This window comes from Andrographis paniculata, unplaced genomic scaffold (genome assembly GCF_009805555.1).
Source record: "Andrographis paniculata isolate CXL003 unplaced genomic scaffold, ASM980555v1 Contig30END, whole genome shotgun sequence".
In the NCBI taxonomy this organism is placed as follows: Eukaryota; Viridiplantae; Streptophyta; class Magnoliopsida; order Lamiales; family Acanthaceae; genus Andrographis; species Andrographis paniculata.
Window position 1 is genome coordinate 2,901,747 of NW_026137563.1, and position 15,843 is coordinate 2,917,589.

Below are 15,843 nucleotides of genomic sequence, written 5' to 3' on the forward strand. Positions count from 1 at the left end.
ACCCTAACCCGATCCATGAGGTGTACAGTATTACATCTCATGTCCTAAACTTATTGAAAATGGATAATGTCGTGTGTTCAGTACACGTGCCCTCTTCATTGCTTGTTCTTCTTTCTTTACTCTTTAACCCCACTGTAAAGTGGCCGCCTGATAATGATAATAATAATAATAAAATGCCACAACAGTCGCCTTTGATGAATAAATGCATAGATTGGAGCTTCTCGCCTGTTGTTTCCCTATTGTTGTCTGCAAGCTCAACTTGCCATGGCTGTGCATTAGAAGGGGCCTGGTTAAGCATACTTATCGTCGTCCTGGCAGAAAGGTCCAACTACCCACACTACACCTAATCCTAATCCTCTCGACAAACCCTAATTAAACTAGTGGCTGTCACTCATTTCCCAGTAAAGATACGATTATCAAGAAAACAGAATCTGCTGATTTTTATGCTTCTGCTAATTCCTCATATTTGATGATAAAAAACAAAAAAACCATTCTTGAACCTCTTTAATTTATTTATTACAACAACATCGTATCGTATTCATTTCATCCACCTTCAGAAATAAATGTGCATTAAAGAGCATACACAATTATTGGGTAAAAGCCTAACTACAGATAAAGGACCAAGCCTTTTCTTTTTATTATTATTATATTATTTCTAGCCGCCACCCTGTCTATGGAGTCTGGCCATGGTCAGCAAGGCAACTCACCCCAAATTATTACATACGCGTGCCTCTTATCCCCCAAAAAGAATGGTCAAGTAAAGTTCACATCTTTTTCCAATCAAGATTCTAATTCATCGAACCAATGCACAAAGCCCATTTCAAGAACAAGAAAAACCATAGAAAAAGAGCCAAGTAAAACAAGACATGTCCCATAGATTACTTGTGTCGATGCAATGTAATATGCAATAAAACCCATGTTCAGAACGCGCGCAACCAGCAAACGGATACTTCGGAACTTGACAATTTATGGGCTATTTACATTGTACTCGAACCTATGGACACATTCGGAATCATATTATTTCAACCACAGCAGAATCTTGAGGCAAAATCTTATCCAACTCCCCAACAATCTCCATCATATTAGGCCTCACTTTATGCCTCTCGTCGGCACATTTCAATCCCATCTTCAAAACATCGACAACTATATTTTCCTTAAGATCATCCCTACAAATGGCGATGTCCAAGATTTCCATATATCGATTTTGCTCGACCATTGTTCGTATCCAATCCATAAGCCTCACTTCTTTCCCGTCCTCGCCAAGGAACGGCAAACTCGGGCGCCTCCCGCTAACGATTTCTAACATCAACACTCCGAAGCTGTACACGTCACCCATCACCGTCGCTCCCGCCGCGCCGTGGAGATACTCCGGCGGCATGTAACCCATCGTTCCGGCGACCTGCGTCGACACGTGGGAGTGCGATCCCTCGATCTGACGTGCCAATCCGAAATCCGCAATATGGGCCTCAAAACTTGTGTCTAACAAGATGTTGCTGGCCTTGATGTCTCTGTGGATTATTGGGATGTCCAAATTGTGCATATAGGCTAGTCCAAGAGCCACTCCTTTGATGATCTTTGTTCGACTTTGCCATGACAGGGGCAACCTTAATTCGCCCGAATCATGGCCTTGATCTTCCGGGGACGACGATGAGGTGTCGTATAGCCATTGGTCGAGGCTACCCTTTTCGATGAACTCGTAGATTAGGACACGATCGTTGCCCGTTGCGCAGTATCCAAGGATCTTGACTATGTTTGGATGTTTGATCTTGCCCAGAGTTTCCATCTCGGCCCGGAACTCGCGCAGGCCCTGAAAGGCGTCGGCGGAGAGTTTCTTGAGAGCGACTACAGGGCCCGAGTTCAGTCGGGCCTTGTACACGAGCCCGAAGCTCCCGTCGCCGATTATCAGGTCCGATGAGAAGCCACGTGTCACTTCGACGAGCTCCTTCATCGACACGTGCTCTAAAGTCCGGTCGAAGGTTGCGCTTTCGCCGACGGAGGCGGAAGAGATTCTAGAATCGGCGGCGGGGTTTGGCTTCGGCGGAGCTGAGCTCCTCCGGGCCCACGCCGGCAGCTCCGACCGGTCGCCGCCGCGGCGCTTATCGCCTCTCCGGCAGAAGTACAAGATCGTGGCGAAGATTAAGGTAACTAGTAAGAAACTGGCGAGGGCTGCTAGAATTGATTGGAGGGCGCCGTTCATATCTCTGATTGCAGACAGATTCAGGAATCGAACAGATCGATGCAATTAAGATAAATGAAATTCGATAGAGAAGGTGGAAATGGCCGCCATTAACGGTGGGGTTTGAAGAGTTGTTCAAAGACGACGACTTGGGTTATCGTTGCAGTGTTCTCCGAGCCGTCGAGTCAACGGCTCCGTTGACTGAAAAAAAAAAGTATTTTTTATTATTTTCTGAAATTACGTGAAATTTTCAAAACAATAAAAAATAATTACTCATAACGTATGGTGTTTGATTTTTAATATTTTTGTAGACTTTTGTTTTATTTTGTATACTTATATTGTAATTCTTTTAATATTATTCAAGAATTATGTGTGAATTTATTGTTAGAAAACCGAGTTAAAGCGTTAGTATAATAATTCAAGTAAATGGTGACTGGAGGGGTAATGTACCACATGGAAACTGCACCTGCCGAACGTGATGCACATAACATGTTACATTATTTTTGAAATTTAAATAAAATGTAACAATTGATATTTGAACAATAAAAGAGGGAAAAATAAGTACAGAAAGTATGCAGACGGCACCCCTTTTTAATTCATCGGTCTTTGTCTCATTCCAGTCAAAACATAAACACAAGGATTGAGAAAAAGTATTGGGTTGATTACAATTTAATTACGTATAACTATAATTTTATTTGTGTAGGGACAATGTTATATTATAATAATATTATTCAGTAATCAGTGACATGGCCAGCACTTCGATTTTGGAACTATTTTGAATAAGAAATTAATTAAAGAATGGGTTGTATTGTTACCATTGTTGTTATTATGTTATTGCTCAATTGTCAGGTTAGTGAGTATTGAAAATGGGTGTTTATTTTAATCAGGAATTAAGTTACTAATTCCTAAGAACATTCCAAAATTAAGAAAATAAGTAATTTTATTTCTCTTTAAAAAAAAATAAAAACAAAAAAATAAATAGTAGTAATATAAAAGGAAAAAGAAAAAGAAAAAAAGGAATCCTGATTCAGGTTGGGTCTGTGATAGAGTGGAAACTCCAAATCCAAAACCTCAGTGTGTCTCTCCTCTCTCCCTCCAGAGTCCAGACTGTCAATCATCACTCGCCAGATCACAAAGGGGAGGCGGAGTATTTCAAAATCCCTAAAAACCCCCCATCTTAATCCGCAGCATTTTTCGAATTCGGCCGCTATAATTATTGCAGGGGGAATTAATTACTGGAAGGTTTTACTCTATATCCGTGTGTAAATGCGATGAACAGTGCTGCCTGCAAGTTTAAAAATTCCGATTCGTTTCCAGGGTAGCTGCGGCGGCTCTTTGCTTCTGGTTTTTTGATTTTTTGGTGCTGGTGTTCTTTCGCTGAATGGCTAAGCGCGTGCACGAGGTTTGGAAGGGGAACAATGTGAGATTTGTTTTTCTTGTTCATTTTTCTTTCTAATTGACTGTTTTTCATCTTATGGGTTTTGTTCGTTTTTTTTTGTTGTTGAGTTTTTTGTTGTGCTTCTGTATTAGTTTGATTGACTGTGTTGTTTCGGCTTGTTTGTTTTTGTTTGGATTTAGCATCAAAGCCAGTGAATTTCAGGGCTTTCAGTTTGTTTATGTTTCCTTTAGTTTTTTTCTCAAGTGAGTGAATACTGTCCAGCTGAACATCGTAGGTGTTTTGGACTTAATGGCGCTGTGAAGGATATTCTTTTGTCTGCTTAACTTTTCTTTGATGTATTTTGAAAAATCGTATAGATTGCGAAGGGCTATACGCAGAGTGGATGTCTTGTTCCTGCCTGTTCGTTGAACAAGTGAAACTAGGGTTTTATGTGGTTGGTTACCTATTGCTTTCATTCTTCAAGTTAAGCTTAATCACCTTGTAGCGGCACCACCGAAATAATTCTTTTTGGTTAACCTGATGAACTTGGAAGCTTATGACATAACATGGTTCCTATCCATAAGGAACAATTACTCCAGATTTTTTCGAGCTTGTGTGTTGCAGTCTCTAATGCTGTAGTTCCTTGATTTTGGGAAATGTTGGGCAACACTTTCATACAAACTAGATGTTAAATTGATTGACGAACAAATGCACGTTGTTCTTGGAATTAAGGGGTTGATTGCTATGTTGTGCTGGTGCAAAATGCATTTCTTTTATCTAGTGAGACCAATGGAAAATACAGATGTTTCTACTTAATGCAAGGATGTGTTCAAATTGTTTTTACTTCATCTTATATGCCTGCCTCATTTAAGGGCTTCCGAATTCAAGTTCGGTACAATAAATGATGTGCATGTTTGAGCATTATGGAACTAATTATCCATAATATCTTGGTTATGAATATTATAGTAATATATGCCTCTATCATATTGACGTATCTGTTGCGAGGTGGAGATAACTTGTATACTTTATGTCGAGCATCTAAGACTAATTTATTATTTAATTGATCAAAAAGACTAGTGTTATAAATGGCAACAACTTTGTTTTACCAATATGGTAACGTAATTGAACCACACGTTCCTCGCAAGGTTTTTGATCAAGTACCAATAAGTAAATTTATGGTTGACAGGAGTTTAATTAATTGAAAGAAATGTAATTATGTATCTTTACCTACATGTCAATAAGATCGATTTTCCATATCTGATGGCCACATTTTTTTCTAGAGATGGGATCAAATAAATTTTAGATTGTAATTTAGTTACTATTTAAGAAGTATGGAAATTTTGATGAGATTCTATTACCTCTGAGTGTGAATGGCTGGTGGAATTCTGTTTCAATGGTCGTGTATAAAATGGCAGACTATTGCAAATTATTGTCTTCTAATTTGTAGACTGCTAAAGTCAGTACATTAAAAGAAATAGCAATGTGTTTATTATGTTTCTCTTACCTTTGAATTTCTATTCGTACCTTGCTTCAGAACTTGGAACGGTAAAGACAATTATAAGGCCCAAGTTTTTGAGTGCTTGCTGAAAATTGTTTCTATTGCTCAATCCAGCAGGATCATCGGGACATGTCTGAGCACTGAGAAAGGATTCCCTCTCTCTTATTGGGATTAAAGTTTAAAAATACAATAAAATAAAATAAAATAAAAATGAGATGAACTTCTTTGAGAAGAATTATAATATATGGAGTTCTCTTCTCCTCATGAATATAGTTAAATGAATTGTTTTGGCAACTGTGGAAGTTGTTTGAAAGACATTTAACTGTTTAAGAATGCCCTGCTTCAAAGATTTTATTCAATATTGACTGCTGCTGTTAATAGGATGTCAGATTTTTCTTGTGAAATGTTTCTTGAAATTGTCAATAGTTTCTGTGAATACTACATCTATATGAATTATTTCATTCTGATGGTGTTACTATGTAATGAAAAGGGGTTTAACAAAAAACAAATATGAACAAGTGCTAAAAACAAGACAAAAGTACAAATAGACACTTTATATAATATAACTGTGTTCGAGGATTTCATATAATATTGATTATATTTTGCTCTACATGCATTGTATTCGCAAAGTGACAATTGAACATTTTGTTAATTTTAGTAGCACTCTGAATGCTCTGCTATGTGCTAATCATGCGGTATGTTGTCTATATATTTTGCAGATCTTTTTTCTTGGTGGTAGGTTGATATTTGGCCCTGATGCAAGGTCATTGCTTCTCACCTTGTTGTTAATAACTGTCCCAGTTGCTATATTTTGCGTATTTGTTGCAAGGCATCTTCGTCATGAGTTTCCATCCTACAATGCGGGATATGCAATTATGATAGTTGCTGTGATCTTCACTGTTCATGTTAGTTCCTAAATCCTTTACTCTGTCATTTCTTCTTTTCCTAATTGCTTCAAGCACTTTTCACTTAATTATTTTCACTTCCATTTGTAAAGGTGTAAGGACTCTTAGCTATATTTCTAATTTATCTGGATTAACTTCTATATTCGGCAGTTGCTTGGAATTTGTTTCCTTAGTTGTTATTGGCTGTGCTTCATAACATTACGGGATATAGTTCGATATAGTTCGCACCAAAAGATACCATAGTAATTCAAAGAGTGGAGGGCTGAATTCTTATTATAAATATTACAAGCATTGCAATATGTATTAAATACTAGCTCTCAGCTTATAATATTTCCATGCTAGTGAATATGCTAATGAATCTTTTAATTTTCAATACCATGCTAAGTGGTGGTCTTTAAGTACTCATTCGCATGGTTCTGGATTTTTAAATACTGAAATCCATCTTTGTGTGGACATAAGCTCCTTCTAGTTTCTTCTATCCTTCATTGAAAAGGACATCAGCACTATAAAGTCATTTTGTTAAAGATGCATTTATTATAATTATTGGTTTTTTATCCATTGACCAACACTTTTTTGGAAGTTATTTCATATATCATAATTACTGTTAAAATCTAAATGGAAGACATATTTTTACATGGACTGGTTTGACTGAAGACTGAACCATCATCCTTCCTCTTTGTACTATTCTTATGACTTTTACTCTTGAATTTGGAAATCAGGGAAAATGAACCTGCAATTCTAATTTAGTATATTGTTCATCTTTGCATCAGTACTGTTTTGTGAGTGATGTTTTATTGCAGATCTTTCAGTGGTTTACCGTTCTCTCCTTGTTGCTTTTGGCAGGTGCTGGTGCTGCTTCTTCTAACTTCAGCTCGAGATCCTGGAATTGTTCCCCGCAATTCACACCCACCAGAAGAAGAATTTCGTTATGAGAGTGCAGCATCAATGGAGGCTGGTGGTCGGCAGACACCTAGCCTTCAGTTCGCTCGAACAAAAGAAGTGATTGTTAATGGGCTACCTGTCCGTGTTAAATATTGTGATACATGTATGCTATACCGTCCGCCTCGTTGCTCACATTGTTCTGTCTGCAACAACTGCGTGGAGCGTTTCGATCATCACTGTCCCTGGGTTGGCCAGTGCATAGGATTGGTATGCTATTCCATCATCAGTTTGTTTACTTTGATTAAATTATTTTCCCCTTCTCAAGATCTTTTTTCAGCTGTATTCTATTTAATTGTTGGTTGAATTGCTGATTTATAAGCCTAACCCATTCTTATTCTTCCATTTTCCCCCTACTAATGTGCAGAGAAACTATCGCTACTTCTTTTGTTTCGTCTTTTCGGCAACACTTCTTTGCATCTATGTGTTTGCTATATCTGCCTTCTACATCAAGTTTCTAATGGATGATCATGACGGTACTGTGTGGAGGGCTATGAAAGAATCACCAGCATCAGTGATTTTGATGGCCTATTGTTTTATAGCCTTATGGTTTGTCGGCGGGCTCACTGGCTTTCACCTTTACCTTATAAGCACAAATCAGGTCATCCTCTGATCCTTGTACATATGATCCAATTGTGCTTGTGCATTTGTGCTATTGTGTTGTTTGTTGGTTAGCATATTGTTATCAGTGGAAATTGAAGGGATAGTTTCTCTGCCTAATTTGAACTTGTTAGCAAGCCACCCGGTGTTTAAATCTCTAAGGATAATTATCAATAAACATGTATCACTGTAAACATACCACTTAGGTCCCAAGCTATATAAAAAGATGGAGTTGGAATAACAGCCCTAATATTGGTAATGGCTCCCGGTAGCATTGCTGCAGATAGTACACTTGCATTCACTTTTCATATGTTTGAGTCTAAGCATTTTTTTGCTACCTGTAGCGTTTAAGATATCAAGAATCATTTTAAATTTATAGTTTTCATCCATTGTATATTAAGTTAATAAAGATTATCTTCTATGTTCTTCCTTTTGCAGACCACCTACGAGAACTTCCGTTACAGAGCTGACAATAGACTCAATGTCTACGATCGTGGTTGTTTTAATAATTTTCTCGAAGTATTCTGTACAAAGGTGAAGGATTCGAGGAACAACTTCCGAGCTTTAGTACAAGAGGAACCCCAGAGGCCTCCTATGGCAACCCCCCGGGATGCTGGAGCTGAGGATGTGGGAGACGATCGGCGGGTGAAGGTGGAAGATGATCTAGACATTGGTGGGGATCTTCTGAAAATCTCACAGCGCCATAACATTGAAGATATCGACTCAGACATTCGGAGTAGAGGGAGCGACGTGCCTCATCATAATTCATCCGAGGCTGATTCCGCCTTAGGTTCTGACAGACGGACTGTGCAGTCGAATTGGGGGCAAAGTGGGAGCTGGGAAATTGCGAATGATGCTGCTCCAAAAGAAGCACACCAATGAGGTGCGCGACATGATTGCCTATTAATTGTATGGATCTCTGCAAATATCTGATGGCTGCTGTTGTTGCTATTTTAGATTTGGGAGGGAAGACTAGTCGGGGCAAGATCTGCTCAAGTTTATTACCCGTTTTTAGGCTGAATTTTGTGATCCCCATATTCTTCTCTTGTCTAGTACTTGGATTTGTTCTGATTTTCCCTTTTCTATATTTTTGTGAAATTAGTAAACTACAAAGCCTATGTAATTGTGCTGTGCTGGGGAAAATGTCCCTTTTCTTCTTGTATACCCTCCTCTTGGTTTCTATTTCGACTTGGTTTGTGTCTCCTATTGATAGCATGTGCAGAGTTATGTTCTGATTTCTTGAATCGATATTCTTTGTGTAATTAACTTCTTTGGGTAAGATTACTTATTTCATGATGTCTTTATGTTACTTACATATGACCCTTATGGGTAGAAAAGGTTTGTGACGTGTTTCCTCCTATAGGGAAGCTTTTTTCACTGACAGCAAGTGGAAAACACAAGAAAATTTTCAACTTTGAATTTGCTGGTGTGGTAAGTAATGATATGTAGAAGGTTATGGTACAATTCTAAGGCTGCTGTAAAGAACTATAATCCAGCAAAAAAATATTGAAAACTTTGTCACACCATAGTTCCATATTCCCTTCCCCTCCCCCTAAATGGATGAAACAATAGTGGATGAAAATCACTGTCCCAGAAAGTAATGAGCTGCTGGCTGGCTGGCTGCATCAATCAGGTCATTTACAACCATTCTAACCTGCCTTGGAGCTCCACAAGATGTTGAATGTTGCCATTGGGTAAGAGGGCAAGATTCCTCACCTTTGCGGATACCGTGTTGTACTTCACTTTGAATCTTGGCATGGATCTATCATCAGGCTCTACCATGCTTGTTTCTGTATCTGGTGACACCTCGACGAGGAATTCATCAGCAATGTCTCCATCTTCATCCATTCTAAGGCGCCTTGCATACCATCTTAGGCCCTGAGGATTGAGCATCATTGCTACAGAAATTATTGAGCCAGTAGAATATAACAAGAAGTAACTACAATGGCAGCACCAAAGCCAGTTTGTAAAGAAGCTAAATGAAATACTACTAAGACCATAACTCACTCTCAACTGCCATTTAGCAGATAAATAGTAGTATCAGAACACAATATCGGCACCTCAGTAGATTTCAGTAGAACCATTATCTGAAACAACAAATCTCATACAGGCACTAAAATGACTGCCATTTATATTTCTAAGTTCAACCAATGCCTGCTCTAACTCAGGAACACTTAAAGATTCGAACAAATACAACAGTAACCATTTATTGGCTGTTATGGGTAGGAATTGCAGAAACGGGCCATGCCCATTAGGTATATGGCTCCCAATTGTAAAATCAATTCAGAATTTTTATTGTTAATGGCATTCTCTACACTGCATAACACATCCTAAGCCCTTCAAAAAAGTTCTTCATCACATGGTTGTAATCTTAACAGCAGCTAAACAATTCATTCAATTGCATTCACCAGATCATCGTCGGTTGACATCAAAACCTAATTGATATCACAGTATTTTTGGAAATCATTTTGAATTTTAGAAGCCAATGCCATCCAATCAATCATCAACCCACAGATCGGAAGGAACTAAACGTGCAGTAAACACTTAAAACGCTCAAAATCATTAAACCCTAAGTCAATTCCAGCCCAATTAACAGAATTACGCAAGAAAAGGCAACACCTCAAACGCAAAATCATCGCTCAATTTCAACAAAAGCACCGAAAATTAGAGAGCGGGGAGGCTCCTTTTCTAGAATTCTCCCTAGTCAAATTACCTGAAGCCCTCCGTCGCCGTCTGGGCAAAAAACGAGAAGCGGCGGAGGCGGCTTCCGCTCGACCGGGACTTTAACAGCTACACTGAACCCTTTACGCGTAAGAACCTTCGCTGGATCGACCCCCGGCGGTATCGATGGCAGCGGAGCAGCGGCATCGTCATGGTGGTTCTCGTCTCTCGCAATCCCTAGCAACCCCGCGAGTCTTTTAAATAAACCCATAGCTCACCTCCACCGCACACATATATTACATATACAACACAATTTTTGTAACAAAACTGGATTTTTTTTAGGGTTCGAAATCGGGATCGCCGCCTGCGGCGGAAGTCGAAGAATTTGGGGATTTTGAGAAACGGATCGACGACGAATGAAACGGCGTCGTTTGGTGAGTGGAGTCAGTTTATCTGCCGCCTGCTGTGAGTTCTTGTCATGACTTTTGATATTGATATAGTACAGTATATAATTATTTTTTGAAGGTATTAAATCAAAGGCATATACATTGTTATTTTGTCACGTTTAATTATAATTTAAATATTTTATTTTTTTATAAGTATTTTTATTTTATATCATATTATTATTTTTATAAAAAAAAATAAAAATATCATTATACTATTTTTAACTACTCAGTATGACAAAAGTAAATGTTTATTTTGTGGATATACATTTAATTTTATAATAAAAGGCCACTAATATTTTTTTTTTTAAAAAAAATAATAATAATAGTAAGTAGTTAGAATGAGAAAGATAAATTATTAATATAGCTGTTTATTAGGAATTTATTAAGGTTGTTTGGTTGGAGTTTTTCTCAATATTTTTACTATCTATGTATTTTTAAAAATATATATTATATCAAATTTTTTACATTATATTCAAAATTAAATTTATAATAAAAATATCATATATCAAATAATTTATTTATTTTTTTCTAAATTTCTTTACTAATAAGAAAACAAAGCATTTATTTATAGACTAATTTGATATTATTTAATAATAAAATTTTAAAATATTATATTAACTATTCGGTCTTTTTTTTTTTTATATCATTTAAAAAAATTTGTCTAAATGGAGAGCCCAAATTAATAAATGGTCAAGTAACTTCGAAGAAGTTGCTTCAGCAGACACTTGCTATCAAAACTTAACTAAATTAAGAAGAGGAATATAATAATTAATATAGTAATAGTAAATGTGTGTGGAAAGAATAAAGTAAATGAAATAAAATTTGGAGTCTATTATCAACGCCTTTAGAGGTCTAATTTTCAATGGCTTAGACTCGGCATTTTCCGTACCCTTAAGTTAAGTAGAATCTATATTAAATTTGTTATTATTATTATTATTTTTCATAAAATAATTATCTTTTACTCTATACACACTAAAAAAATAACAACTACGAGCTTCTATAGTTTGTGTCTGTATTTTGTATTCGCATAAGAACACAATTTTCGTACCACCAAATACAAAACAACTTGGCGACATCTTGCAATTATTTATTTAATTACGAACCATGTCACTATTAAGAAAATAATAATAAAAAACATACGTAACTAAGACATTCACGCACATATATACATATGTATATCATATGTGTACAAATACAAGCGCAGTGGGTAGGTCAGATCATTACCAAACCAAGCACTTGCAAATCATTCCTAACACGCATGCATTATGATTCATGGGATTTTCGGGGTATTTCAGACAATTCACGTCTTAAATTAATTTTTTTAATTAATTAATTCTAGAATACTCGACAAAAAAGGAAACCCGACGATTTTGGGTGGGCTTCTACACATTTCCTAATTCCGACCATCTGAGTAGGGTCCACGTCATTGTGTGGTCTAGATTCGTCCGGAGTGGAGGGGCCGGGAGCTTTCGAATTCCAAGTGCCACACAAACTCCAGATTTTGGTTTTCTTGTATCCGAATGACGACAAAATAATATATATATCTAGAGAGAGAAATAATATTTGATGTAAATTTTTAAAAATTATGCGCCTAAAACCTGACCTAACCTAAGTATGCAAGTACAAAGTACAGAAAAATATTTCGAATTAAAATATAAAAATAAATGTATAAACTTGTTGTGTGTATTATATTTAAAAAAAAAAAAGGGAAAAGAATAATCAGGAAGTAGAAGAGGGAGGGTATTGACCGGATGTCCATGGCGGCGCCGGAAAATTCGAGCTACTCCCCCCGCCGCCGCCTTGATCAGTTTGCGGATTACTTCCTGGCGGCGTGAAGTATATCATTTGACCACTAGAGAATTGAAGTGGAGACGGTGAGGTCGATGGAGAGGAAAATGGAGGCGGCGCGGAGGAGGACGACGGCGGCGGAGGGTACAGACCGGCGATGGAGGAAGCGTAGAGCATGTGCTGCAGCATCGATTGAGATTGTTGAGGTTGGAATTCCGCGGTGCTACGGAGCAATTGCGAGTATTCGAAGTAGTCTCTCGCGGCGGAGCTGTGGAGGAGAGAATGGGGAGCGGTGGTCGGAGGCGCCGGCGGCGGAGGAGGAGGAGGAGGAGGTGCAATGGCGATTTGAGAAGTCTGATGTGGCGGAGGCAGAATTCGGACGTTTTCTGGAAAATTGAGCTTGGCGCGATTGCCTCGGAAACGTAGCGCCGCCTCGTCGTAGGCTCGGGCGGCGGCCTCCGCCGTGTCGAATGTGCCGAGCCAAACCCTAGCCGCTTTGTGCGGATCCCTAATTTCTGCCGCCCATTTCCCCCACGGTCTTTGCCGAACTCCTCTGTATCGTCTCCTCCTTTCTCCGGTGTCGTCGGGGGTGGAAAGGGCGGAGGACTCTGGCTGCAGAGGCGGTCCGGCGGTGGCGCCGGCGGGTGGTGCGGCAGTCGTACGTGATTCCGGTTCTGAGAAATAAGAAATTAGATGATGGATCCGTATTTATATAAAAAATAATATGCACAGTTTGCAAGTACATGCAAAGTAAGACAGAATTAGAAAATTGGGTGAAACTGACAGGAAAAAATAATTTAAGAAAGGCAGAACCAAATTTAGAAATGGTTTCGAGAATGATTCAGATGCTTATCGCCATTGAAGAAAGTAATATTCAAATGAAGAAGAGATCAAGTAAAAGCTGATGACGAAAGAGTTTGAAAATGCATAAACACAAAAAAAATAATTAAAAATAAAAATAAAAATCTGAAGATAGACATTGAAATTTGAAACAGAGGATTCAAAATTACGGCTACCTGGTTGAATCGAAGACGAAGGCGACGCCTCTCCGGCGACGCCCGATCCCCGATGAACCCTATCTTGGCCGTCGTCGTGATCTCGCCGCCGTTTCTGGCCGGGCCACGAGCCGGAGCTGGACGAAGAGTAAGCAGAGGAAGGAGAATCAAACGGCGTCGTAAAAGCGCCGGGTAGCTGACCGGTCACCACCGCGGCAATATTCTCCTCAGTTAGACTGCCCCGGGCAGGGGGCGACACCACCGCGGATAGCAGGTAATCCGGTTGCTGCATGTCGAAGTAAGGAATGGAAGCAGTGGCGGAAGTGGTGGTGGCGCCGCCGCTATCTCCGGTTGCCGGTAACCTAGCATAGCGATCACCTCTGTCCCCTTGATTCGCCACCTTCAATAAACACATGTACAGCCCGATTTCAATCAATAATTAATCTCTCCTAACCCTAAATCCAATCAATCCCTAATCGAGAGAACCCCAACACGATTTTTCTGCTAATTACAATACTCTCCAAACCAAACCAAACAGCTCCAAGTGAAAATCCAAATCGATCAAGAATAATTTTCTTCAGAAATCCAGTTGAAAATATGTAAGAACCGAACCAGTGGGAGAGAAGAGTAGATAAACTGGTAAGAAGTAAGGAAAAGGATAGGTAGAGCACGTATGACACAGTAATAATAATTAATCAAATAAATTCAATTCAATTCAATGATCTGATATGATGCAATCCTAATAATTTATTTATTTATTTGTATTTTCCCCTCGTCAAAGAGGGGCTATAAAACAACAAAAACCAGAAACAGAGAGATAAGAGCAGCCAGGACAACAGTGAAATTACAGTTGTCAGAACAATATAAATACTCCCCTCAAATTCTAATTATGGGATCCGGATAACTATCACATAAATTTTTGAAAAGGTTCTATCTATGTATATATATATATATACATATGAGCATGGCCGACTTAGGATGCAAGGATGTTCACACTGGGATTTGACCAGATTAATAAAATCAGATAGAGATACAATTAATTAAATCGATGTACGTTGTGCTTTAAGGATCTATGAATGAAGTGTCGGTTTAGTTCCTTAATTGCCTTAGTAGTAGTTTCAGAGAGATGGTTGTGTTTGAATTGAGTTCCTTTGCTTTGCTTTGCTTTGCATCATCACTATATATATATATATATATATGTTTATGCTGGAGTGCATGAATATGAATATGTCAAAAGGTTATTTTATTTTATTTTATTTATTTATTATTAAAATTAAAAAAAAAAAAAAAAGAAGAAGAAGAAGAAGAAAGAAAGAATTGATTGGCGACATGATTAGAGGTTTATATTATATTTTGTGAGATTGGTTTGGAGCTAATTGAAGCTTAACCTCCTCGTGCAAATAGTTACTAATATTTAATCATAATAATAATTATTACTGCTGTTTTGAGCTGGGCAGGGGTTTGGGCGGTCCAACCAGCCATGTCATCATGACACGACAAATCATATACTATTATAATCAAATTAATTATTAATCTCGTGTAATAATTTGATGGGAGGCTATCACACGATGAAAATGATAAAACGAAGATACAAAAATTATATGTGCGTGGGTGTATGTGTCGTCAAAGTTAAATTAAAGGCTTTATACACTCCAAGAAAATATCATTTTTGTAACGAGATTTTTTTATCTTTAAATTTATTTTTTCTGTTACTAATGATATTAGAGACGGAATTAATGATAGAATTACGTTAGCTACGTGATCTTCAGGAACGAAATTCTGCTACAAATATACTATTTTTTTTTGCACCTCTACTTTATTTAATAAAAATATATTTTTTATTCCTAAGTATATATTTTGTCATTTTTGTTGTTCGAAAAAAAAAAAATAGTATATATATTTAATTTTTATGAGTTCATTGTACATTATAAATATCATCACATTTAAACTTATTTACATCAATAATTTTTCAATAATATATACAAAATATAAATCAATTATAGAAGTATTAGGAGATAATTTAACTAGCTGCGAAAACTTTGATAAAATATAAAACTATACTTTTTTTTATTTCAATTATATTTATAATGACTTACAAGTAACTCAATAAGTTAAAATCTTACAAATTTGTTTTCCAAATATACCGTAATACTATTAATCTCTGTAGTGGCAATCAACATTTGTCAACGGTGATAATGACAAATTCGATTTTCTTGTTCTTTAATTTTGTATGTATTTGGCACCCATTGGTGATCACGATTTTTAAATAGTAACCTCCCTTGTTTTACTTTCTTTATGAAATTAAATTAAAGAATTATAGTCAAACATATCAATCCATTAATGCAATGTTATACTCAACATAGTACACACGTTTGTAATAACTAATGTTATTATTTATTCTTTTGTATATTGCGTACCTCGTCTTATAATTTCACTAAAGTTAGAATAGAACACAAT

General features: G+C 37.4%; 3 protein-coding genes across 6 annotated transcripts; 1 reads left to right on the forward strand and 2 right to left on the reverse strand.

Annotated features, from left to right (window-relative positions):
- Positions 1 to 855: 855 nt before the first annotated feature.
- On the reverse strand, positions 856 to 2,333 carry LOC127246686 (leucine-rich repeat receptor protein kinase EMS1). Its single transcript, XM_051268198.1, has one exon. The coding sequence runs from the start codon at positions 2,195 to 2,197 to the stop codon at positions 1,013 to 1,015; it is 1,185 nt and encodes a 394-aa protein (XP_051124155.1). The 5' UTR covers positions 2,198 to 2,333; the 3' UTR covers positions 856 to 1,012.
- An 866-nt stretch (positions 2,334 to 3,199) lies between these two features.
- LOC127246685 (protein S-acyltransferase 8-like) lies at positions 3,200 to 8,658 on the forward strand. 2 transcript variants are annotated; one of them, XM_051268197.1, is made up of 6 exons: positions 3,200 to 3,596; positions 5,772 to 5,957; positions 6,801 to 7,106; positions 7,264 to 7,497; positions 7,935 to 8,379; positions 8,454 to 8,658. In XM_051268197.1, the coding sequence occupies exons 1-5, from the start codon at positions 3,558 to 3,560 to the stop codon at positions 8,376 to 8,378; spliced, it is 1,209 nt and encodes a 402-aa protein (XP_051124154.1). In that variant the 5' UTR covers positions 3,200 to 3,557; the 3' UTR covers position 8,379; positions 8,454 to 8,658. The 2 variants fall into 2 exon arrangements, with proteins under 2 accessions (XP_051124154.1, XP_051124152.1); XM_051268195.1 differs by having other exon boundaries at positions 3,200 to 3,418; positions 3,494 to 3,596; positions 7,935 to 8,658.
- A 228-nt stretch (positions 8,659 to 8,886) lies between these two features.
- On the reverse strand, positions 8,887 to 14,304 carry LOC127246684 (ethylene-responsive transcription factor ABR1-like). 3 transcript variants are annotated; one of them, XM_051268192.1, is made up of 4 exons: positions 13,408 to 14,304; positions 12,352 to 13,065; positions 10,210 to 10,394; positions 8,887 to 9,374 (listed from the first exon to the last, which is right to left on the reverse strand). In XM_051268192.1, exons 1-4 carry the CDS (start codon positions 13,799 to 13,801, stop codon positions 9,135 to 9,137), a joined length of 1,533 nt encoding a protein of 510 aa, XP_051124149.1. In that variant the 5' UTR covers positions 13,802 to 14,304; the 3' UTR covers positions 8,887 to 9,134. The 3 variants fall into 3 exon arrangements, with proteins under 3 accessions (XP_051124149.1, XP_051124151.1, XP_051124150.1); XM_051268194.1 differs by having other exon boundaries at positions 9,248 to 9,394; positions 13,408 to 14,303; XM_051268193.1 differs by lacking the exons at positions 8,887 to 9,374; positions 10,210 to 10,394 and adding an exon at positions 11,745 to 12,147 and having other exon boundaries at positions 13,408 to 14,303.
- Positions 14,305 to 15,843: the final 1,539 nt, after the last annotated feature.

Excerpts from the sequence above, each read along its gene's own strand:
- LOC127246686 (XM_051268198.1), bottom strand. The coding sequence starts at position 2,197 with ATGAACGGCGCCCTCCAATCAATTCTAGCAGCCCTCGCCAGTTTCTTA.
- LOC127246685 (XM_051268197.1), top strand. The coding sequence starts at position 3,558 with ATGGCTAAGCGCGTGCACGAGGTTTGGAAGGGGAACAAT. Across the intron at positions 3,597-5,771 it reads AGGTTTGGAAGGGGAACAAT|ATCTTTTTTCTTGGTGGTAG; the intron begins GTGAGATTTGTT and ends TATATTTTGCAG. Across the intron at positions 5,958-6,800 it reads CTGTGATCTTCACTGTTCAT|GTGCTGGTGCTGCTTCTTCT; the intron begins GTTAGTTCCTAA and ends TGCTTTTGGCAG.
- LOC127246684 (XM_051268192.1), bottom strand. The coding sequence starts at position 13,801 with ATGTGTTTATTGAAGGTGGCGAATCAAGGGGACAGAGGTGATCGCTAT. Across the intron at positions 13,066-13,407 it reads TTCGTCTTCGATTCAACCAG|AACCGGAATCACGTACGACT; the intron begins GTAGCCGTAATT and ends CTTATTTCTCAG. Across the intron at positions 10,395-12,351 it reads GGCGCCGCCATGGACATCCG|GGATTGCGAGAGACGAGAAC; the intron begins GTCAATACCCTC and ends CGGGGTTGCTAG.